The following is a 26,329-nucleotide window of genomic DNA, read 5'->3' on the forward strand; positions in this document are numbered from 1 at the left end:
AGTTATTTCTTTTACTGTTATGTGAATTTTCCCTTTGAAAATAAAAAAGCTGCATTTTTTCCAAATAATCTCTGACCTGGGTGCCTGTGTGGCTCAGTTTGATTCAATTTGATTCAGATTGATTCAGATTCACCCTTCAGCTCAGGGTCCTGGAGTGAGCTCCAGGTCTGGTTCCCTCCTCAGTGGGGATTCTGCTTCTCCCCATCCTTCTGCACCCCCCTATTGTGTGTGCTCTCTCTCTCTCAAATAAATAATCTTTAAAAAAAATAATAATAATTTCTGAACCTTGACTGACAGACCTTTTTCCCCACTGCAGTTTAAATCAGTGAAATAGGGACACCTGGGTTGTTCAGTCATTAAATGTCTGCCTTCAGCTCCGGTCGTGATCCTAGGGTCCTGGGATGGAGCCCCACATCAGGGTCCCTGCTCAGCAGGAGGCCTGCTTCTCCCTCTCCTACTCCCCCTACTGGGTTCCCTCTCTTGCTGTCTCTCTCTGTGTCAAATAAATAAAATCTTAAAAAATAATAATAATAATAAAAATGAATCAGTGAAATAGCAGAATTGGATTTGTACCAAAGAGTTTCAGTTATGGCCAGATTTTCCCAAATATTATCCCCATACTACTTAGATTTAAAATTTACAAAGTGTTACCTAATTAAGAAGCATAAGAGATAAGTTCAATATTGTTTTTAGAATTGTTCTGTAAAATAAAGATTATAGAATTCTTTCTATATTGGTTTTGGCATTAAGTAGTAACCAACGAACTAGAGATTTTAGTTATTCAGCTGTTAAAGTATATTCCCTGTAGCTTTCTATGTTTCATTGGTGGAGCTTTTAAGCACTTTACTGTAATGAGGTAAGAGAAAATAAGTATCAAAACCTATAATATAGAAAGTAGGCACTTAGTATATGTTAGAAGTGGAAATTAGAAAATGAACCTCTAAGTCTTTGGGTTCTTTTTTTATATTGCTGGCCTAAATGGTATTAGTGAATCATAATTAAACTGCATTAATATTGAAGACAAAGAGAAATACTAAATATATTGAGAAGATAGGATGAACATAAAAGATTTAACTGAGGACCAAATCTAGTTTTATTTAAACATACGTGCTTGAATGGTAGTGACTCGATCCAGGTGGGATTAATCAAAGAGAAGTTTTGGGAAAGGGTTGACTAGAAATTTGAAGGCAGAGAGAGAAAAATATAAATTTGTAGAAAAAGACTAAAGGAGAAATTCTTATTTAAGTGTAAAGATGGTATAGAACTTTTAGCAATGTGCCTTAATCAAATTTGTATTATTAGAACTCTTTTTTTTTTTTAAGGTTTATTTGAGAGAGAGAGCAAACGTATGCACACAAAGCGGGGGAGTGGGAAGGGAAAGAGAATCTCAAGCAGACTCTGCACTGAGTGGGGAGCTAGACTCTGGACTCAATCCCAGGATCCAGGATCACAACTAGAGCTGAAATCAAGAATTAGACACCTAACTCACAGAACCACCCTGGCTCCCCATGTATTGCAAATCTTTTTCAGAAAGAAGGCTTTCTATAGCTCAGCTTACACTACTGAACTTTTTTTTAAAGTAAGCTCCACCCCCAGCATGGGGCTGGAACTGAACCCCGAGACTGAATTGCATGCTCTACTGACTGAATCAGCCAGGTGCCCCACGACTGATCTTTTAAGGTAAAAATGTCTGGTTCTCAACCAAAGAGAGTCCTTAGCAACATCCACAAATTGTTTTCAGTGAGCCTAGTATGTTGATATAATTTTTAATACCAAAAAAAAAGGAGCTGTTTGGGACAACTATTCTTTGGAATTCTAAGTTAAAGTGGAAACCGCCTTCTTTAGATATATGTTGTGTTTCTTGTATGTACCAAAGACCCAGACTTACAAGCCGATTCCTAGATTGTCATTGCAAGTTCAACAGTTAAAATTTAGAATCTTTATTTACTTGCATAAGTAAATTAGGAGGATATCCTGGGAAACTTTTTTATACTCTAAAAATCCCTAAATAATCACAAAAATGAATGAAAATGATTTTTTAAAAGATATATTTATTTGTCAGGGTGAGCAAGAACAAGCAGGAGGAGCCAGGCAGAGGGAGAGGCAGGCTCCTCGCTGAGCAGGGAGCCTGATGCAGGACTGGATCCCAGGACCCTGGGATCATGATCTGAGCTGAAGGCAGATGCTTAACCAACTGAGCCACCTAGATGTCGCTGAAAATGACTTTTTAAAAAGATTTTATTTATTTGAGAAAGAGTGAGTGGGGACAGGGAGAAGAGGGAGAAAGAGAAGCAGACTCCCCGCTGAGCAGGGAGCCAAAATGGAGCTCATCCCAGGACCCTGAGATTTTGACCTGAGCTGAAAGCAGACACTTAACTGACTGAGCCCCCCAGACACCCCTGAAAAAGAATTTTTTTTCTAAACAAGATTAATTTAAATCATCTGTAAAGCTTATGTTGTATTTCTATATGGGCTCAACAAAATAGTTCACCTTAACAAAATAGTTCAGTAAAATTTCGACTGATCATACAAACTTAACTCATTTTCTTCAGTATTCTAAGGGACTTCAAATTACATTAGCCATTAGGAGCATCTGCCTAATGCCTTTCAAAAGTCTTTGAATGTTAAAAGTTGAGGGTGAGGGTAGTCTCTGTGGCAACTTCCCTATTGATGGGGAGTTGGCAAGTAAATTGAGGTTCACCTCTTTTCTAACATAAAAGGAAATCGAATGTTTGCTTGCTTCAATTTGTATCTCATTGAACTTGTTAGTAGCAGGATGGTGAAGTAGAACAGTAGTTCTGAAGTTCTTAGTTCCCTGTGGCAGGAGAATATTACAGGTAATATCACAAGAAGGGAGACTATGAGTAGCTATTCCTGTCCTGAGATCCCTGTTAGAAATAAAAGGGAAGTTCATTTCTACATGGTTACATGTTCAGGTCTGAGAAATTTGAGCCTCTTCTGAATAAAATCTCTCTTTCATCTTTTCCTACCTACTTTGTGGTAGGTAGGAATATATTGTGGCCAATATAAGATCAGTTTTTGATGAATGACTTACTTTGTAGATACTTTGAATTTTTCTGAGAACAAGATAAAATTGTAGTTTGTTAATTTTCTGTGCTGTTTTGGAGACCAGTAGTATGATATGTAAGTGGCATTCATTTGACCTATGGTTCTGAATTACTGTTTTTAAAATAGGGTTATCTGTCTATCTTAGACAAAGTCAGAGACCATCCAAACTTAACAGTTAAAGGAGAAATAGGAGAAGTGACATAAGTTAAAATAATTTTTGGTGAAAGGAAAAAGAATGGTAAAAATACAAATAGAGGGGTACCTGGATGACTCAGTCAGTTAAGTGTCCTGACCCCTGATCTCGGGGTTGTGAGTTCAGGCTCCACATTTGTCTCCACAGTGGGTATAGAGCCTACTTAAAAAAAAAAAAAAAAAAAGTGCAAGTAGAATCTATTCATCACTAAAGGACAGGCAGAATCCTTTGATTAAATTAAAAACGTATGCCAAGAGAATAATTCTGGGTAGAGTTTGGTACACTTTTTTTTAAAATAAAGGGCCAGATAAGAAATATTACAGACTGTGTAATTCATGTGGATTCAGTCACAGCCACGGAACTCTGCTGTTGGAGTGCAAAAGCAGCCATAGACAGCGTATGAATGAGCATGGCTGTTTTCTCGTAGTTCCTTCTTCATAAATACTGTAATTTGAATATCCTATTATTTTCACATATCACAGAGTAGTCTTTTGATTTTTATTTGAAGCCACTTAGATATGTATAAATTGTTCTTAGCTTGCAGGTCGTATATATAAAAAAACAGGAGGTAATTTAGATCTGGCCTGTAGGCCATAGTGTGCTGACTCCTGAGGGGAGGGAAGGGTTCCTGCTTTAAATAAGGTTTATCGAATAAATTCCGCAGAGGTCCCCTTTATGTTTAGAACCTCAGAGTTTGGCATGCCAAAGTGATTTGGGAGGGTGGAAAAAGCCTGTGGAGCCAAACTGACTATTGTTTCTGGGAATCTTCTTTCATAATCTATAAAGCTGAAATAATATCTATATTCATATAGTGGTTGTATGAGCTTCTACACATAACAAACCAGACCCAAAATTTAGTGGCCTAAATCAGTAAACATTATTCTCACAGTTGGTTGGCTGGAATGTTCTTATGGTCTGGGCTGTCCTGTCTGGGGCTGGATTATGTAGGTCCTCTGCTTTAGAATAGCCTTCCTCACATGTCTGGGGCCTCAGACGGGGGTGGCTACTTTGATGTGGCCTCTCATCCTACAGGAAGCTAATTCAAACTTGTTCCCAAGGCAGTAGCAGGGTTCCCAGAAGCAAGAGAGGGCAAGCTTCACTGTGCAAGCACACTGCAAGCCTCAGCATGCTTTGTGTTTACTAGTGTCCCATTGACCAGAGCAAGTCACGTGAACAAATCCGGAGTTGCTGTGGGAAGGAATCAAAGAGATGTGAATCAACGGGAGCCATACCTGCAATTATCTGCCACAGTAGTTACCATTTGTTAGTAGGCCAGCAGAGTACCTGGCACATGAAGCACTCAGTCAATGTCAGATCCTTCCTGTACTTGTCAGAGATGAGTGAAGAGTCTGCCAGCTGTGATGATTCATCTTTTTTTAAGTCAGTCCCTAATTTTCTTACGTCCTAGTCACTGTTCTTTAGAGTTTGCCACATACCATTTTAGGGAGATGATGCCAATACCTATAAACTTTTGAGAGCTTACTGTATGCCACACACTGTTCTAAGCTCTTTATATGATCTTATTTAATTCCTACAACACCTTCTATAATAAGAGCTCATTTGTTCACTTTACAGTTGAGAAGCTCATACAGCTAGGTTAATTAATTAAAACTTGATCAAGGTCACAAGTGAGATTTCTAAGCACAAGGCATTGTCAGAATCACTGCTTCTGTTTGAGAAGAATACACTCAGAAATATATATATTAAAGGATAGCAGTTAAGGAGGATTAAAAATTATAGTTGAATATACTCATTGAACACCCACTATTTACTCTTCCCTTTACATAAGCATTTTATAATTTGTCTAAGTGTGAAGAAAGATAGGATTATACATATGTGGTTAGATTATCTTTTGATCATTTGTTCTAAGAGACAGTGATACAGGTCATAAGGTTGAGTGTTCAAAAATCAGCATCATCTTTTGATCATTGATTCAAAGGGGAAAAAACCTCAATATTTAAACAGGTTCCCTTTTTCTTTAAATTCATCATTTTTCCTATCAGAGGGTACCTTAATTTTTCTTTTTTAAGATTTTTTTCTTTTAATTTATTTGAGACAGAGAGACTGAGAGCACAAGTAGGGAAGAGGGGCAGAGGGAGAGGGAGAAGCAGACTCCCTACTGACCAGGGGCTCAGTCCCAGGACCCCGAGATCAACCTGAGCCATAGCCAGATGCTCAACCAACTGAGCCACCCAGGCGCTCCCACAGGGTACCTTAATTATTTTACTTCTGTACTTTGACCTGTTTAAGCTATCTTCTTTTCAGATATTTTGCCCGCAGATTGAAGAATGCTATTTACTAGCAACAAAAGGTGACTGCAGGGACGCCTGTGTGGCTCAATTGGTTAAGCTGCTGCCTTTGGCTCAGGTCATCATCCCAGGGTCCTGGGATCGAGTCCCACATCAGGCTCCTTGTTCAGTGGGGAGTCTGCTTCTCCCTATGTCTGCCTCTCCCTCCTGCTTGTGCGCTCTCTCTCTCTGACAAATAAATTAAAATCTTAAAAAAAAAAAAACTATCAAATGGTGACTGCAAGCATGGGGAAGACTGTAATTTTTATTTATTGATTTTGTCTTTTGGCAGAGTTGCCAGAATGAACAATGGAATTAGTTATGTCTTTTTTCTTGGAGGTAGTAGGGAATATTATGTATTCTAGGTCCTCTACTTTGTGTATAAAACAAAGCCAAGTTTTATATGGTTCATTCAATAAGCATTGTGTGCTAGGTTATTACTCTTGTAGGTTTCAAAAAGAGGGTAGTGATTAAGGCAAGAACTGGGGACTTATGTTCAAGTGCAAGAGAGAGAAACACACAAATCAACAAGATAATTCAGATTCTCATCAGTGTTGTAAAGAAAATAAAACTTGGGACGCCTGGGTGGCTCAGTCATTAAGCATCTGCCTTCGACTCTGGTCATGAACCCAGGGTCCTGGGATCAAGTCCCTCATCGGGCTCCCTGCTCAGCAGGGAACCTGCTTCTCCCTCTCCCACTCCCCCTGCTTGTGTTCCCTCTCTCTCTCTCACTGTCTCTCTCTGTCAAATAAAAAAATTAAATGTTTAAAAAAAAAAGAAAAGAAAAAAAAACTTGATGGAATAGCATCTTGAGTTATATTTTTTTGTTTTAGCCAATTAAATCCAATGATTTCTCCATAAACCACTGTTGGATGCTATAGGATAATCCAGTATGAGTAAAGAATTAGTACTTATTGTTCTCAAGCAGAACATAAGTAATAGAGATAGAGTTTGCAGGACAAAGATAAGTAAAATAAGTATAAATGACAAAGGATTGAATAAGAAATGCCCTAAGGGGCATAGAGGGGAGGGAGAATTGGAGGAAAGTAGTTAAAGGGTAGAAACTTCTTGTTACAAGATAAATAAGTACTAGGGATATAATGTACAACATAATTGTAGCTAATACTGCTGTATGAAATACAGGAAAGCTGTTAAGTGAATATATATATCCTAAGAGTTCTCAAGGAGAAGGTTTTTTCTTTTTATTGTATCTGTATGAGGTGATGGGTATTAGCTGACTCTATTATAATCACTCACAGTATATGTACATCAAATCATGCTGTATACTTTAACTGCTACAATGACGTATGTCAGTAATTCCTCAGCAAACGTTGGGCTAAAAGAGACATAGTTGAGTTTTATTTTGTTAGCGAATATATCACTAACATTCAAATAGAATGAATGGAATCAGTCATTAAGTGTCTGCCTTCAGCTCAGGTCATGAGCCCCAGGGTCCTGGGATCGAGCCCCACATCAGGCTTCCTGCTCACCGGAAAGCCTGCTTCTCCCTCTCCCACTCCCCCTGCTTGTATTCCTTTTCTTGCTGTCTCTCTCTGTGTCAAATAAATAAAATATTTTTTAAAAAAAGAACAAATAAAAGATACTGTAATGCCAAATTAATTTAGCACTCTGATAATAATTTGCTATCATTGGTCATTAGAATGGGCTGGTGTTTTACCTTTTAGTTATTAATCTTTATGAAGGTATGCTTGCATCTTCATCTGCTTCCAGTAAGTCAGTCAGTGTGTTGATTTTCACTGTTACCATATTAAGACTATTAGTGACCTGGGACGCCTGGGTGGCTCAGTGAGTCGAGCGTCTGCCTTCAGCTCAGGTCATGATCCCAGGGTCATGGGATGGAGTCTGGCGGGATCCTTGCTCAGTGGGGAGCCTCCTTTTCCCTCTGCCTCTCCACCTGCTTTTACATGCTCCCCCCCTCTCTCTCTGACAAATAAATAATAATTATTTAAAAAGAATGTTATTGACCTTAAGGATAGTAAAAAAATATTCAGCTTATTTCCTTTAAGCTTCCAGCTAGAATTTGAGAGTGCAAGAAGTACTTGGTATAATTCTGTCATCTTAATCTATTAGTCGTGTATATAATAATCTTTGCTAATTCTTATTTACTTTTATGCACTGTATTTTGATGTGCAGAAGCCATCTGACTTTCATTTGACTAACTCGAAGTAGAAGAGAGATACTGTATATTGAACTTTTTTTTCATGAAGAATGGATTTTTAGGTGAATTTTTATAATGTTTATTATGGTTGAGGTAGAAACAACCTATAGAATAGGTCTCCTTTGACACAGTTTTCTCATTACACAGAACTCTTTGACCTTTCTTCTGATAAGTATCACAGGACTAATCTATACTTCAATGAGATCTAACAAGTAGACCTACTTCAATTAGCCTTTCTCATGTGCATTAATATTTTTAAAAGAACAATAAATTTTTTTTTAAGCTGAAGAATGAATAACTTACGTTCAGATAGGCCTTTATCCTAAGTAGTCTAAACTAATAAAGTTTTATTAAAGCACTACTTTATTTTCTTATGATAAAATTTATTTTTAAATGTATAGTTGTGACTTCTGACAGTTAAGTAACCCGCCACAATAAAACATAGAACATTTCTACTATTCCCCAAAAGTTCTTTCATCCCTTCCTTGTAGTCTGTCCTTGCCCCCACCTCCTAACCTAGCCTATATGGCAACCACTGATCTATTTTCTGTGCTTATAATTTCGCCCTTTCCAGAATATAAATATAAATGGAATCTTGGGTCTGACTTTTTTTTTTTCCCATTGATCTGTATGTCTGTCTGTCTTTCTTTCTTTCTTTCTTTTTTTTTTGTATATGTATTAACTTTTAATAAGTGTAATCACATTAGAATTTCCCAAAGGGTATTAGTACATAATGAAACCTGGTTGTGAATCCTTTTGTAAGATGAAAACTGGTTTTTTCCCCCCTTTTCTTAAAATACCAAATCTTATTAAAATAAATGTTATATGGACTTGGAAATGTTAAATATTAAAAATATACTTTAAGTATAAACATATTATTAATTTACCAAGCAGCAATCTTTATGTCTTTCTGCCAATACTACACTGTCATTATTTACTGTAGCTTTTTAGTATCTTTTATTGATTTTTTCCCATGATGTGAAATGAATGCTTTTAGTTGGAGTTAATATTTCCTAATGTTTATCATTAGTATTTTTAAATTAAACTTTCTATTTTGAGATAACTGTAGATCCTCATGCAGTTGTAAAATAATACAGAATTTCTCCCAGTGGCACTACCTTGCAGAATTTTAGTACTGTATCCCAACCAGAATATTGACATTGATATAGTCACGATAGAGAACATTTCTATTACTGCAAGGATCCCTCGTATTTCTCTATAACCACACCCACAAATCATAGGTTGTTATATTTATTTTCTTTCCTTCTTTATATTTTCAGTTTTCTGAAACAGATATGACTTGAATTCTGTATTCCCAGTGACAAAGTAACTTTCAAGTTTGAAAGTCTTAAATACAGTGCTGTGACTCAAAGTAAATTTAACAGATAAAATGTTTGTAGACAGGTCAGTTTTTAATAAAAATACCTAGTACCCCTAATAGATAGCTTAGTGTTTTTTCTTATCAGCTGGGATTTGACTTGGGTGCATACGACAGAAAGAATTTCAATGGCATAAGGAAATAAAAATTTTTCATGTAAAATTAAGTACCTGCATTACAGTGTGTGGGGGGGGGAGGTGGGATGCACATCCGTAAAGTTGTCAGGAACTCAGGTTTTTTCCTGTTTTCTGCTCCATCATTCTGAGGCTGTGACCATTGTTTTCATTGTTCAGGATGGCAGCAAGAGAGAGGGAAGGCAAGAAGCTTCTCTTCCTATGTCTGTCCTTCACACTGCAGCTGATTTGAGTATTCTGAAATACTAAATGTTGATGGGGTGCCTAGGTGGCTCAGTCACTTGGGTATCAGACTCTTGGTTTTGGCTCAGGTCACGATCTCAGGGTCATGAAATTGAGCCCCAAGTCAGCTTGAGATTCTTTCCCTCTGCCCCTCCCTGTCTCGAGCTCATGTTCACTCTTTCTCCCAAATAAATAATTAAGTCTTTAAAAATAAATAAATAAGGGGGCGCCTGGGTGGCTCAGTGGGTTAAGCCTCTGCCTTCGGCTCAGGTCATAATCTCAGGGTCCTGGGATCGAGCCCCGCATCGAGCTCTCTGCTCAGCTGGAAGCTTCCCGCTTCCCAGAGAGCTTCCCGCTCTCTCTCTCTCTGCCTGCTGCTCTGGTTACTTGTTCTCTTTCTCTGTCAAATAAATAAATAAATAAAATACTATATGTCAAAATGAAAGGTCACTTGCTGCTAAATCTGTGATGGCACTTCATTATATTTAGTGTTTACTTGTCTCTGATCTTCATATATTGGTCTTGCCTTCTTACAAGGTTATCATGTCTCTTTACATGTTGGTGTCAGTATGCCAGGCTAATATAAAGCTAAGCACACAAATGCTTTAAATGCTTATTAATTTGAATACAGTAGTTAGAATTTTAAAGTATTTTGGTGAAGCTTTAATAAATTTGATTTATACTTAAGCCTGACTAACTCTTGGGGCTTTAAGATGATAATTTTGAATACTAAAGAGCTTAAATAGCATGCTCATAATATCCAGGTATTTGATACTTATTAGAAATATGTAGGATTTAACCCATATATCTTATATCTAGGATTTTATTTCCAAAGATTTTCATTTGAACTATATATCTTTTTTTTAAAGATTTTATTTATTTATTTGACAGAGATTACAAGCAAGCAGAGAGGCAGGCAGAGAGAGAGAGAGAAGGAAGCAGGCTCCCCGCTGAGCAGAGAGCCCGATGCGGGGCTCGATCCCAGGACCCTGGGTTCGTGACCTGAGCAGAAGGCAGAGGCTTTAACCCACTGAGCCACCCAGGCGCCCCAGAACTATACATCTTTTAATAATAAATTTAGCCTTTAGTAAGAATGTAATGATTTTTTTTTTTTTAAGTGAGCTCCACACCCAGCAGGGCTTGAACTCAACACAGGGCTTGAACTTGAGACCATGAGATTGAGACCCGAGCTGAGATCAAGAGTCTGACTCGTAACCCACAGATCCACCCAGGTGCCCCAAGAATCTAATGATTCCTACTAATGATATTTAGGTTTCTAGTAGGTCAGATGCCAATTAGAGAAATAAGACCTGATTCTCTGATCCATAAAGAGTCTCAGAACAGTTCAAAATGAAACACTCTTTGAACTACTCTGATCAGTATGTCTAAAAAGTGAGGAGTTGGCAAAGCATCATTTTCTGACTTCTTCCCACTGACAAGTAATCAACATAATTCAGTCTTTTTTTTTTTTTTTTTAAGATTTTATTTATTTACTTGACAGAGATCAAAAGTAGGCAGAGAAGCAGGTGGGGTGGTGGGGAAGCAGGCTCCCAGCCGAACAGAGAGCCCGATGTGGGGCCGGGACCATGACCTGAGCTGAAAGCAGAGGCTTTAACCCACTGAGCCACCCAGCACCCCCAGTCTTCTTTTTTGAAATAGCAGACTTGTTGAGTGGTCGGTCTACTTTCCTCCACTTAAGTATCACATAACCACCTTAATTTGAGGTTTGTTTGTTTTTTTTAAATCTCTGAACTTCAAATTAAGCATATACACTTTGTTTCTACCTATAAAGTTGAAGTAAGTATCCAAGCACAGCATTTTTAAATAAATGTTCTTGACACCTGTATTATAAGAAAATAAAAGGTTAATGAGGCAGCACAGGGGAGCAGGTATAAAGTATGCCACAAATTCAACATATTCCATTTTTAGAGTCGCAAACAGAGAAACAGTCTGTTATGTCAGGTAAGTCTCCCCAAGTTTCTAGTCTTCTTTCCTTCTGCTGTTGACTATTTGTCTTCTACCCCAAATGACTTGTAAAAACTCTGCAAATGTTTCAATTCTAGAATGTTTTATGATTTTGCTTTAATGAATTTGTATTAAAAAAAAAAAAAAAAGTGCAAGTAGAATCTATTCATCACTAAAGGACAGGCAGAATCCTTTGATTAAATTAAAAACGTATGCCAAGAGATATAAATCAAACACTGACTACTAAAACTATTTTTTTTTATTTTATTTATTTATTTGGCAGACAGAGATCACAAGTAGGCAGTCAGGCAGAGAGAGGGAAGCAGGCTCCCTGCTGCACAGAGAGCCCAATGTGGGGCTCGATCCCAGGACCCTGGGATCATGACCTGAGCCGAAGGCAGAGGCTTTAACCCACTGAGCCACCCAGGCGCCCCTATTAAAACTATTTTTAAAACAAAACCAGGGGGCACCTGGGTGGCTCCATTGGTTGAGCGTCTGCCTTCAGCTCAGGTCATGATCCCAGAATCCCTGGGGTCAGGTCCTGCTTCGGGCTTTCTGCTCCACAGGGAGTCTGCTTCTCCCTCTGATCTTCTCCCCTCTGATGCTTTCTCTCGCGCTCTCTCTCTCTCTCAAATAAATAAAATCTTTTAAATGAATGAATGAATGAATAAAACAAAACAAAACCAGGGGTTCCTGGGTGGCTCAGTCAGTTAAGTGGCTGCCTTCAGTTCAGGTATGATCCCAGGGTCCTGGGATTGAGTCCCCCACATCAGGCTCCCAGCTCAGTGGCGAGGCTGTTTCTCCCTCTGCCTGCTGTTCTCACTGCTTGTGCTCACTTGCTCTTTGTCTCTCTGACAAATAAATAAATAATCTTTTTAAAAAATAAATAAAACAAGACCCAACTTTTTGGGAGAAGAGGTATATATCATATTCTTTTTTTTTTTTTTTAAGATTTTATTTATTGATTTGACAGAGAGACATCACAAGTAGACAGAGAGGCAGGCAGAGAGAGAGAGAGAGGGAAGCAGGCTCCCTGCTGAGCAGAGAGCCCGATGCGGGACTCGATCCCAGGACCCTGAGATCATGACCTGAGCCGAAGGCAGAGGCTTAACCCACTGAGCCACCCAGGCGCCCTCATATTCTTATAAAAGGCTATTTCCTTGTTTACATTCTCACTGTCACAGATTTATGGCTAATTTCTGCTGTGTTCTCATTCTGTACTTACTGCTGTTCCACAGACTTGCTTTCACTCTTAAAATTGTTTAAGTCATTAGCACCTTAGGAGCCTCTTGACTGCCTGGGCTTAAAGTTTTGAAATACACCTGGGTCAGTACAGTGTTTCTGTTCCAGTAATGGGGTGGAAGATTAGAAAATACATGGGCTTCAGAGTCAAAGCTAAAGTTTTGACTGTATCATTACTGATTCTATGGGCATGAGCAAATGATTTAACTTTTCTGACCCTAAATTTTCATCTTCTGGAAAATGTATAACTTGTGGAGTTGATATGAAGACAGAAACACGTATAAGTCATGTACTTATCTTATGTACTTACTATCTGCCATACAGAAACTCTAATAATAAGGATCATCTTTTGATTGCCAGCCTCCGCTCTGTCCTCAAATAATGGAGCATAACTTTAATTTAGAAAGTTTCTGTACCGTAAAAGACCCACTAGCTATTTGTGGACTCGTGATTCTTTAAGCTTTTTTACATTCCCACCTTCTTTGGACTAGAACCAAGAAATTGTAGCATGTGGATTTGAAAGACATAGACTAATAAGCTTATTTAGAAATCTATTAGAAGGTGTTGACTTAACATCTTGAATAGTTAACTGAAGTTTAGCTTAGCACTAGCAAGACGCCTGGCCTTGATAAGATTAGCAAGAAATACTAAACCTATGGTTTGTGCAAAGTTAATAGTGTTGGTAATAAGTAGTATAATTTATATGTAAAACATTTCCTACATTCTCATTATGTCTCTGGACTGGTTTGCTTCTCCCTTATTGTGTCAGGGAATTATACTTCTATGTTATTTTTCTGTTGGTTTTAAAGAAATTAGTTGTTGAATTATTGTAGCTCTGTGGGCTCTACTGGGGATCATAGACTATTCCCTTCCGTAGACTGTCGAACCATTTCAGGCACCACACCAGCCATACCTGAGCCGGGCACAACCCATTTCTTTGTTTTTCCTTCATGACCACCACCACCATCACAACTTAGGGGAACTCACCTGGGCTCTGCCAGTGAAAAACCATCTCTTTATGTAACTTGAAGAGCCTTGTCATAAGTTCACTGAAGAGCTTCCTTCATCACCAAAGGGAGCTCTGAGCAAATCATCCCTGGATGATACCCAGACCCTTCAAAACTGGGTCTGTTTGAGGTGAAGGGGGTTAAGAAATACAAACTTCCAGTTATAAATAAGTCCGGAAATGAAAAGTGCGCATAGAGAATATAGTCAGTCTTGTTGTAATAGCACTATATGGCAACAGATGATGACTACACTTACCGTGGTGAGCACTGCATAATGTACAGAATCGTTGAATCACTGTGTTGTACACCTGAAATGAAAATAACATTGCATGTCAACTATACCTCAATAATACATTTTTTAAAACTGGGTCCATTTGATTGATTCCTTGCATATTTTTGTGCAGTTCATGTCACTAAGTTTACAGAATCTTTGTATCATTAGGCTACATAATTACCTAACATTTTTTTTTGTGTGTGTGCTTCAGTAAAATTTTATTTTCAAAAGCAAATGGATTGGGGTGCCTGGGTGGCTCAGTAGATCAAATGCTCAGGTCATGATCCCAAGGTTCCGGGGTCTAGCCCTGCGTGGGGCTGTCTGCTCAGCAGTTACCTAACATTTTTGATAGGATTTCCTGTAGTTGTTCCTCTTTAGAAACACTGGATTATTTCTGCCAACCAATGGTGAAAGTCAGCCTGCAGTTCTTTTTATACCATTTACGTTTGCTACTGATTTAGCCTTGATAATTGAGCCTTCTTAAGCTTTATTGTTAGAACAGAAGAGAATTCTTAAAAAAAAAAAAAAAAGGTAAAATAAACATAAGATTTGCCATTGTAATCATTTTTAAATGTATAAGGTGGTGTCATAAGTATATTCACGGTGTTACATAACCATCACTACTATTTCTAGAACTTTTTCATCATTCCAAACAGAAACTCCGTACCCGTTAAGCAATAACTCCCCATTTCTCCCTCCCTCCAGACTCTAGTAACCTTTATCCTACTTTCTGTCTCCATGAATTTTCCTTTTCTAGATACTTAATATAAGTGGGTTTGTACAGTATTTGTTACTTGTTTGGCTTATTTCACTGAACATAATGTTTTCAGGGTTCATCCATGTTGTAGCCTGTTTCAGAATTTCATCACTTTTCATGGCTGCTGAATATTTCACATTTTGTTTCCCCATTTACCTATTGGTAGACATTTGAGTTTTTTCCACCTTTTGGTTGATATACAAGTATCTGCTAAGTTCCTGTTTGTTATTTTTTTTTAAGATTTTATTTATTTATTTGACAGAGACACAGTGAGAGAGGGAACACAAGCAGGGGAAGTGGGAGAGGGAGAAGCAGGCTTCCCCCTGAGCAGGGAGCCCAATGCGGAACTTTATCCTAGGACACTGAGATCATGACCTGAGCCGAAGGCAGACGCTTAACGACTAAGCCACCCAGGCACCCCAAGTTCCTGTTTTCAATTCTTTTGGGTATATACCTAGAAATAGAATTGCTGGGTCATGTGATAATTCTGTGTTTAATTTTCTTAGGAACCATCACACTATTTTCACAGCAACTACCCCATTTTATATTCCCACCAGCAATGCACAAGGGTTCTAGTTTCTCCATATCCTCACTAACACTCATTATTTCTCATGTTTTGCTCTTTTAATAATAGCCATCTTGTTATAAAGTGGTATCTCATTGCAGTTTTGATTTTGTATTTCCTTTACTTAAGATTAATGATGGCTAAACATCTTTTCATGTACTTATTGCCGTTTGTACCTATTTAGGTCCTTTGCCTGTTTTTGAATCGGCTTCTTCTTTGTTGAGTTAATAAGTATTCTTTATATGTTCTGCCATGTCTTTGTCTGGTTTGTGTATCAGGGTAATGTTGGTATTATAAAATAAGTTAAGACATGTTATATCCTCCTCAGTGTTTTGGAAGATTTTGAGAGTTGATATTAATTCTTTGAATGTTTAATAGAAATTTTCCATGAAGCTATCTGGTCCTGGGCTTTTCTTTTTTGGAAAGTTTTTGATTACTGATTCAGTCTTCTTACTGCTTAAAAATCTACTCAAATTTTCTATTTCTTCCTGGGTCAGTTTTGGTAGTTTGTGTATTTTCAAGAATTTGTCCATTTTATCTAAGCTATCCAATTTGTCAGCATAAACAATTGTCCATAATCTTTTCTTAGTCTTTTTTAGTTTTGGTAAAATCACTAGTAATGTCCCCCACTTTACTTCTCATTTTAGTAATTTGAGTCCTCTCCATTTGTTCTCAATTCTTTAAGAGCAAGTTGTAAAGGAGTCACATATGATACTTTTAATTGAACCTATATAACACTCAGAATGAGGGAAAATGAGCAAAGAGAGAAGATGATTTGAGAGCTGGATTCACCTACATAGTTTACATTTTGAGGATTCTTAAACTTTGGGGGTGCTGTAAAACCGATTATTTCTTCAATTTGGGAATGATGCAAAAATTTCCTAGCAGGAAATCCCTGGTCCTGGTTTCCTCTGTGCCTAACAGCAGCACTATTAGATATTTTAGGGTATACTAAAGATGTTCTTCTAATGGAGAATTAATGAGCACATGATAAAATGTACACTAATGAAAATATGTGCTATTATGTTATAAAAATTCATCAGCTTTCTGGGGCGCCTGGGTGGCTCAGTGGGCTAAGCCTCCGCCCTCAGCTATGGTCATGACCTCAGGGTCCTGAGATTAAGCCCCGCATCGGGCTCTCTGCCCCGTGGGGAGCCTGCTTCCCCACCCCCGCCTCTGCATGCTGCTCTGCCTGCTTGTGATCTCTCTTTCTCTGTCAAAAAAAAAAAAAAAAAAAAAAAAATCTTAAAAAAAATTCACCAGCTTCCCAAAATGAGTCCACTCTGAATATACTGTTGGTCTTTCTGGAATTGGATGATTCTCTTTATTTTGGCTGTAAGTGACAAAAATTAATTTAAAAAAACAGGGGCAAAGGGTCACTTATCAGTTTATTGAATCAAAGGAAAGATTAAGTAGCTAAACCGTAGATGAGCAAAGCCCAACTTAAGTCTGAGGAAAAACAGAAATAAGAGAATTGATTGCCTCTAGTACCTTTGCCATCTCTCCTCTCTTGTTGGCTTCATCTTCTTCTTCTTTTTTTTTTTTTTAAGATTTTATTTATTTATTTGACGGAGAGGGAACACAAGCAGGGGAGAGTGGGTGAGGGAGAAGCAGGCTTCCCACTGTACTAGGAGCCCAGTGTGGGCTTCAGTCCCAGAACCCTGGGATCATGACCCAAGCTGAAGGGAGACCGCTAATGACTGAGCCACCCAGGCGTCCTGGCTTCATCTTCTCACTGCACAGTTACCTGCTTCTCAGGGCAGGAAACATGGCCTCCAACAGCACCAGAACTTTATATATTATAAATTCCGTGATGGGAAAGGGACTGATTTTTGCTTTCTAGATTCCAAATTTTTAAATCTTGGAAAAGAGTGAGACTCATGAGTGGCTTAGTTGGTTAAGTGTCTGTCTCTTGATTTTGGCTCAGGTCATGATCTCATGGGTTGTGAGATCAAGCACCATGCTGGACTTCATGCTCAGTGGGGAGTCTGCTTGAGATTCTCTCTCTCCTCTCCCTCTGCGTACCCCGCCTTGTGCACATGTGCTCTCACTCACTCTCCCTCTCTCTAAAAGTAAATAAATCTTTAAAATAAATAAATAAATAAAGTCTTAGAAAAACTGTGTTGGCTCAGCAAAAAGGTGCCCACCCAGTATCAACTAACTCTGGCCAGGAACTTGTGGGACCATGACAGCTCTACTTAGTTGCCGTGTGGAGGGAGGTGTGGGGTAAAGGAAGAATGAAGTTCCTAGGAGAATGGGGTTGGTGACTAGATGGGCAGTTTATGAATGCCCACAATATATCAAAACTTGTTTATGGTTTGTAGGATGACCAAATGAATGATAAATAGTGAGCAAATTGTCTAATCTTGAACCACTTTTTCTCAGAAAAGGGATTTACCCCATTGGTAAGTGTAGGTATATATGTACTTAAGGTATTCTTAGTTATAAAACCTCCCCTTGGATTGCCTAAGTTGTTTTCTCTCACCCTTTTCCCTTCCCTGCCCCCAGGATCTTGGCAACCACTTACCCACTTTCTGTCTATGGATTTGCCTTTACTGAATATTCCCTATGAACAGAGTCATACACTATGTGGCCTTGTATGCCTGGTTTCTTTGATTTAGCATAATGTGTTCAAAGTTCATCTATACTTCATTTTAATTTTTGTGCTGAATAATATTCCATTATATGGATATACTACATTTTCATTATTGGTTGCAAATTGGCATAGTAAAAATGGGATTGAGAAGTATTTCAGTTGTAAATATGTCTGGAATTGCCCATAAAATCCAGATAGAGTGGGCAGAGGTTAAGGAATTCAAAATAGAGGCAATAAAGAAATGGGCAGAAGACATGAACAGACATTTCTCCAAAGAAGACTTCCAGATGGCCAACAGACACATGAAAAAGTGCTCCACATCACTCAGCATCAGGGAAATACAAATCAAAACCACAATGAGATACCACCTCACACCAGTCACAATGGCTAAAATTAACAAGTCTGGAAACCATAGATGCTGGCGAGGATGCAGAGAAAGGGGAACCTCCTACACTATTAGTGGGGAATGCAAGCTGGTGCAGCCACTATGGAAAACAGTATGGAGGTTACCCAAAAAAGTTGAAAATAGAGTTACCCTATGACCCAGCAGTTATACTATTGGGTATTTACCCCAAAGTTAGAAATGTAGTGATCTGAAGAGGCACCTGCACCCCAATGTTTATAGCAGCAATGTTCACAATAGCCAAACTATGGAAAGAGTCCAGATGTCCATTGACAGATGAATGGATAAAGAAGATGGGGTGTGTATATATACACAATGGAATATTACTCAGCCATCAAAAAAGAAAGAAATCTTGCCGTTTGTACCAAGATGGAACTAGAAAGTATTATGCTAAGCAAAATAAGTCAGTCAGAGAAAGGCAATTATCATGTGGTCTCACTGATGTGGGGAATTTAAGAAACAAAAACAGGATCATAGAGAAAGAGAGGAAAAAATAAAATAAGAGGAAACCAGAGAGGGAGACAAACCATAAGAGACTCATAACTACAGGAAACAAACTAAGGGTTGCTGGAGGGGAGGAGGATGGAGGGAAGGGTAACTTGTGATGGTTATTAAGGAGGGAATGTGATGTAATGAGCAATGGATATGATATAACACTGATGAATCACAGATCTGTACCTCTGAAACCAATAATACATTATATGTTAGTAAAAAAAAAACAACAACAGAGGCAATAGAACTAGTGAATAGGAAGTTTTATAGAGATCAGAAATGCCAACAAAAGCTACGGTGAAAATAAAAAAAGGTTATGATCAGGAGAATTTCAGAATTTAAAATGTTGGGTGCTTTGAAAAACTGTAAGATCCAGTCTGTATAATGACATATTATGTCAGTGTTTTATTTTCTAAGCAGTAACTTTAGTTAAGTATATACTTGCTAGACACCTGGGTGGTTCAGTGGGTTGAGCATCTGCCTTCGGCTCAGGGCATGATGCCCCAGGATTCTGAGATTGAGTTCCACATCGGGCACCTTGGTCAGCAGGAAGCCTACTTCTCCCTCTTCCTGCCTGCCTCTCTCTGTTTCTCTCCCTCTCTCTCACTCTAACAAATAAATAATAAGATCTTTTTTTAAAAAAGAATGTAATTGCTAAGAATTTTGATAAATTGACCTTCGTATTATTTTAAACTATAGCTAACCTTTGCTTAAATTGGATGTTACAGATTTTCTATTAATTTGGTTACATCAATGAGTCATAGTTTCTACAAAACAAAATATCTTTTCAGTTGTTCAGAATAATTAGATTGTTCTGAAATATTTGATTATAAAATATCAAATAATTTCCATTTTTTAATGTACCCTTTTCTTTCAGGTTACAGTGTAGGATTTTGGAAGTCCTCCCTCCATCACATCAAAATGGCTTTGCTAATGGACACATCAGCAGTGTTGATGGAGAAACTATTATCATCAGTGATAGTGATGATTCAGAAACACAAAACAGTTCTTTTCAAAATGGGTAAGTGATTTTTAAAATGTATTATTTTTAAATGTATAATTTTTAAAATGTATTATCAGATTGGCTAATGATACCCTATTGATACAATTTTCTCTTTAATCCTTCCCTTTTTCCTTTGTAAGCATACAGTGTAAAATCCATCTAAGTGATGTGGCTTAACAATACATGTTAGAATTTGCAAAATTGAAAGTACCTAGTTAACTCTAGTCAGCTGCTTAGGAATAATTGAAGTTCGCCTCATTCAGTTACATGTACACATTCCAATTTGGTTTTCTTGGGAAAATTCTTTCTGTACCTTAATTTTTATACCTAATCACTTTATAGTGCATATGGAAATTGGTCATTTGACAGCCTGGGTCAGCTGAGTGTTCCTGGGCAAAAAAATCACACAGGCAAATATAGATTGGCATTGTCCGCAGGTAAATTTAAAATCCCAGCTAAGTCTTCAATTGGTTAAAAGTCTTCTTAAATGCTATTCTGTATGTTCCACAAGTAAGTGAAACCATATGGTAATTGACTTCCTCTGCTTGACTTATTTCACTCAGCATAATCTCCAGTCCCATCCATGTTGATGAAAAGTTGGGTATTTATTCTTTCTAATGGCTGAGTAATATTCCATTGTGTGTATGGACCATGTCTTTATCCATTCATCTGTTGAAGGGCATCTCAGCTCTTTTCGCAGTTTGCCTATTGTGGACATAGCTGCTGTAAACCTTGGGGTACATATGGCCCTTCTTTTCACTACGTCTGTATCATTGGGGTAAATAGAGTTGCCAGGTCATAGCGGTTATACACAAATAGTGAATCATGGAACACTACATCGAAAACTAGTGATGTACTATATGGTGACTAACATAATAAAAAATAATTATTATTTTTAAAAAATTAAAATATATCCAGAAAAAAAAAAGTCTTCTTATGGTCTTTAGATCCACTCCCTCCTCTGTTCTAATAAGAAACCTAACCTGAGGCTGTTTTTTGTGGTTTTTTTTTGTTTTTTTTGTTTTTTTTGTTTTTTTTTTGGTGTGTGGCGGGGAGCATAGTTGGCACACAGTGCTACATTAGTTTCAGGTTTCCTGGCTGGTTTAGTCAGTGGAGCATACGATTGACCCTTGATCTCAGGGTAATGAGTTCAAGCCCCACACTGGGCATAAAGCTTACTTTTTAAAAAAAAAAAAAGACATAGTGATTCAATATCTCTCTCTACTTTTGCTGTGTGACATAGTGATTCAGTATCTCTCTCTGTACTTACGCTCACCACAAGTATAGCTACCATCTGTCACCCTACAATGCTATTACAATACAATTGACTATATTCCCTATGCTGTGCCTTTGCATTTGTTACTTAATTCATTCCATAACCGGAAGGCTGTATCCTCCACTCCCCTTCACCCATTGGGCCCATCCCTTCTCCCCTCCATTGACCATCAGTTTGCTCTCCATACTTAGGTCTGATTCTCCTTTTTGTTTATTTGTTCACTTGTTTTTTAGGTTCCACATATAAGTGAAATCATATGGTAGTTTGTCTAAACCATGTTGTCACAAATGTCAAGTTCTCATCCTTTTTATGGCTACCTAATATTCCATTGTATATGTATGTATGTGTGTCTTCACTCATTTAGTTGAGTAAATTGACTTGCTGTTGATGGACACTTGGATTGCTTCCATATCTTGGCTATTGTAAATAATGCTGCAATAAACATAGGGGTGGGGTGCATATATCTTTGTTAATTTATGTTTTTGTTTTCGGGGTAGATATCCAGTACAGGAATTATTAGATCATATGGTATTTCTGTTTTTAATTTTTTGAGGAACTTCCATACTATTTTCCACAGTGGCTACACCAGTTAACATTCCTATCAATAGTATACAAGGGTTCTTTTTTCTCCACATCCTCACCAACACTTGTTTTTTTAACTTTTTGATTGTTGCCATCCTGACAGGTGCAAGGTTTTGATTTGCATTTCCCTGATTAATAGTGATATGGAGCTTTTTTTTTTTTTTTAAGTAGGCTCCATGTCTAGTATGGAGCCCATCATGGGGCATGAACTCATTACCCTGAGATCAAGGCCTGAGCTGAGATCAAGAGTCAGGTGCTTAACCAACTGAGCCACCCAGGTGCCCCAGCAGTTGAGCATTCTTTTTAAAAGAATTATTTATTTACTTTTAGAGAGCATACGCATGCATGAGTCAGGGGAGGATCAAAGAGAGACATGGGCAAGAACCTCAAGCAGATTCCCTGCAAAGCAGGGAGCCTTGATTCAGGGCTTGATCCCACAACCTATGAGATCATGACCTGAGCCAAGATCAAGAGTTAGAGGTCTAGGCACCCCTTGAGTGTTTTTTGTTTTTTTTTTTTTAAGATTTTATTTATTTATTTGACAGAGATCACAAGTAGGCAGAGAGACAGGCAGAGAGACAGAGGGGGGAAACAGGCTCCCTGCTGAGCAGAGAGCCCAATGCAGGGCTCAATCCCAGGACCCTGAGACCAAGACCTGAGCCAAAGGCAGAGGCTTAACCTGCTGAGTCACTCAGGCACCCCCGCCTTGAGTATTTTTTAACATGTCTGTTTGCCATCTGTGTGTATGTGTTCTTTGGAAAATTTCTAGTCTGGCCCTCTACCCATTTTTTTTTTTAATTTATTTGATAGAGATCACAAGTAGGCAGAGGGGCACGCAGAGAGAGAGAGGAAGAGAGGAAGCAGAGAGCCCGATGCGGGGCTCGATCCCAGAACCCTGGGATCATGACCTGAGCCGAAGGCAGAGGCCTTAACCCACTAAGCCACCCAGGCACCCCCACCCACCCATTTTTAATTGGATTATTTGGGGGTTTTTTGGTGTTGAATTGTATCACTTTTTTATATACTGTGGATATGAACTCCCTGAGGCCACTCTTAACTACTTCCTTTATCTCCTTTGCATCTGAAATATCAGTAACTACCAAGTTCTGTACACAGTTCAGCTTCTTGTTTTATCTGACTTAAACTTACTGTATCTATAACTAGCATTTGAGCATTTGCTGTCCAGGCACTGTGCTAAGTTCTTTATATGCATATCAGTCACTCCTGGAAGAGTGTTGTTATCCTTGTTAAACAAGAAGAACCTGAGCTTTAGTAATGTTAATTGGTGTTGCACAAGACCATCTAGCTAGTATATTGCCTGACAGAAAAACAATTTTTAGGTGAGTGAGTGAAGCATGACATGGTCCTATGTATTAAGTCTTTTGATGCATCTCATTTTTTTCTTGAGTTGCTACTTTATTAAGGACAAAAAAGAGATTTTTGCATCCCTCATTGAATATAGAGTTTATGATGCAAAATTATTGAGTATTATGGTGGTTAATGTATGTCCTTTAGCTGCCCTGACAGTATTTCATGTGTTTTGTTTGGAGTATATGAAAGATTATAACCCTTAAATAGAGTTAATTATATATGAGTCTTGAAGGGTTAAATATAGATTTGTATATAAAAGACATTATTTAAATTGATGTTTAAATATGGTAAGCATTAAATTTTTTCATTTTAAACAATTTATCAGTGAAGGCTATTTTATACTTTTTTTTTAAGATTTTATTTATTTGAGAGAGCTCAAGCAAGAAAGCACAAGCAGAGGAAGAGGGAGAAGCAGGGAGCCCAATACGGGGGCTCCACTCCAGGACCCTAAGATCATGACCTGAGCCTATAGACGCTTAACCTACTGAACCACCCAGACACCCCTATTTTGTAGTAACTTTTAACCTAATCTTTCTAATTCTTGTAGATGCTATGAGGTGCTTTAGGATGAGGAATGTCTAGACTCTTAGGTTCAGCACTTCATTATTCAGCTCTTTAATGTCCTTTTTCTTCCTTTTTTGAATATGAGGTACATGCATAGTTTGTAGCTAGTTTGGTACCTTGAGTACAAAGCAAATTAATTCATAATCCCCATTAGTAATAGTAAATATTTTACTCGTTATATGTGGCTTTATTCCCATCAGTTCTACTTCTGCCACGTATAACAAGCTTATCACCGAGTATTATTTAATTTGACCATGATTTCCTGCCTAAATAGCTTGTGCCTTATTCCATGAATATACTTGGTATAGAAAAAGTGAGTAAGCTAATTAATTACTTTATTCACAAGTATTTTAACCTGTTTGTGATTCTAAAAGGATCTGAACCTTCACTATACATCAACATCATAAAATGCCTACTTATTTATAGCTTGCTTCGATTGTATTCTAATATACCAGGAAAAGTGAAACATAATCATCTTTGGGCCTTTGTTCTGTTATTTCTATCAATTCTATGACCTAAGTGAGTAAGAAATGTACTTCTTCTAGGTTGCTCCCTGACAACAAAACATAATCTGGAGTTTCTCACGTTTCAGTAGGTGGGTTGAAGGGATGAGAATGGAACAGTTATTTATTGGGCATTTTCCATTACTTGAGCTGTATAACAGCACCCACATCTGTTTTCTTATTTATTTTATTCCTCAGAACCATTCTATAAGGGTAGGTGATCCTATTCTTTTATCATTGAGGAGAAATGGAAGTTCAGAGTTAAAAAATGTTTCCACATCACCTAGTTAAAAATATCTGTGAGACATACTAAGGTGGCATATTTAGAATTAAGCCTAGGTGCTCAAAATGGTCACCAGCATTCCAGGGAGGGGAGCGTTAAAATATATATAATATTTTCTGTTTTAGCCATTTTAAGTGTATAATTCAATGGCATTAATTGCATTCACAGTGTCATACCACTGTCACCACTATTCCCAAAACCTTTTCTTTACCCCAGACAGAAACTCTATACCTGTTAGGTAATAATGGTACATTCCCTTTTCCCCCTCCATCACCTGGTAACCTCTAATCTGCTTTCTGTCTTTGTGAATTCACATATTCTAAATATTTCATATAAGTGGAATCATACTGCGTTTTTCCTTTTGTGTATTGCTTATTTCATTTAGTACTATTTTCCAAGGTACAACCATGGCATAGTATGTTGAGATTTATAATAGAGCTTTTGATATACCTGTCTTAAATATACTTTAGAAAGAGATGAGGCTAATTTTTCTAATCATTGTTTTTTATTACTCTACATTCCATTGTATGTATATACTACATTTTGTTTATCCATTCATCTGTTGATAGATGCTTGAGTTTATATGAATAATAATAAGAATATATTGATGAATAATTGATGAAATTGAAATAATTGATGAAAATGAATAATGATGAAAATATTGATGAATAATATGAAAATATGAATAGTAATAATCAATAAATATTAATGTATGGGCACCTGTTCAAGTCCCTATTTTAAATTCTTTTGGGTATATACCAAGGAGTAGAATTGCTGAGTCATATATATGACAATTGTTTAACTTTTTGAGGAACTGCCAAATCGCTTTTTACAGCACCTGCGCCATTTTGCATACTTACCAGCAATATATAAGGATTCTAGTTTGTCCACATTCTCACCATCACTTAATATTTTTTGAATTTTTTGATTAGTGGGATGAAGTGGTATGTCACTATGGTTTTGACTTGAATTTCTTTAATGATTAATGATAATGAGCATCTTTTCATTATTGGCTATTTTTTTTTATTTGCCATTTGTATATACAAGTCCTGTACCAGTGTTTAAATTGGATTGTCTTTTTGTTCAGTTGTAAGAATTCTTTATATATTCTGGCCATCAGAACTTTTAAAATACAGTATTTTGATACATTTGGGGGAGCATATTGATTATTTTTTTCAAAGTCAGTTTTACATCAGTAAAGTAAGAAGCTAAAGGCTTGACTTTTTATAAAGTTGTATTCCCTCAGAACAACATATTATTAGCTTACTTTGTCAGTCAGGGCACTGACTGCAGAATCTGACTGGACTAAGCAGTAACTACGCATTTACCTTTGTTAGGTCCGTTTTTGTTGGTGGGCAGCTGTCAAGGGTTTAGGAAGCAGGTCACTTATTTATTTTAAGGATGGATATTAACATCTTAAACATATGCTTCTTAAACTAAGTTTGTGAAAGAGACTACAAGAAAGTTCTTTCTCTTCTTATCACAAAGCCATGGACAAAATCATGGACATAGCAGCCTTGAACATTTTAGAGCTATCTGAATCTCATCTTCGCATTCTTACAGAACTCTCCAATATCTTAGCAGAGCTTAGTTCAGAGTAAAAATATGAAGTCATTTTCTCCTATTTCACTGTTTGCCATGGGATTTATGACAGAGCCTTTGATATACCAATCTAAATATACTTTTTTAAAAATTTTATTTGAGAGGGAGTGAGCAAGCACAAGTGGGAGGGAGAGGAAGAGAGAATCTGAAGCAGATTCCACTCTGAGTGCAGAGCCGGAAGTGGGGCTCAGTCCCATAACCATGAGATATGACCTGATCTGAAACCAAGAGCCAGATGCTTAACCAACTGAGCCACCCAGGCAGCCCCTGAAGATACTTGAGAATGAAATGAGGCTAATTTTTGCACCACTAGGATACTTTGTGTAGATTGTATAATAAGGAATACTTTAAATTTAGAATTACTCATTTATTTTATACAAT

The 26,329-nt window shown here is 37.6% G+C and overlaps 1 protein-coding gene across 2 annotated transcripts in view; it reads left to right on the plus strand.

Annotated features, from left to right (window-relative positions):
- BAZ1A (bromodomain adjacent to zinc finger domain 1A) overlaps nucleotides 1–26,329 on the plus strand; it is a 96,914-nt gene that overhangs the window by 17,834 nt on the left and 52,751 nt on the right. For both annotated transcript variants that reach the window (XM_032871293.1, XM_032871292.1), the window contains one exon: nucleotides 19,642–19,785. In XM_032871293.1, coding sequence (XP_032727184.1) covers nucleotides 19,642–19,785 — 144 coding nt within the window. The remainder of the gene's footprint in view (nucleotides 1–19,641; nucleotides 19,786–26,329) is intronic.

The sequence above is a fragment of the Lontra canadensis genome, unplaced genomic scaffold (genome assembly GCF_010015895.1).
Source record: "Lontra canadensis isolate GAN:19392208 unplaced genomic scaffold, GSC_riverotter_1.0 scaffold42, whole genome shotgun sequence".
Lineage (NCBI taxonomy): Eukaryota > Metazoa > Chordata > Mammalia > Carnivora > Mustelidae > Lontra > Lontra canadensis.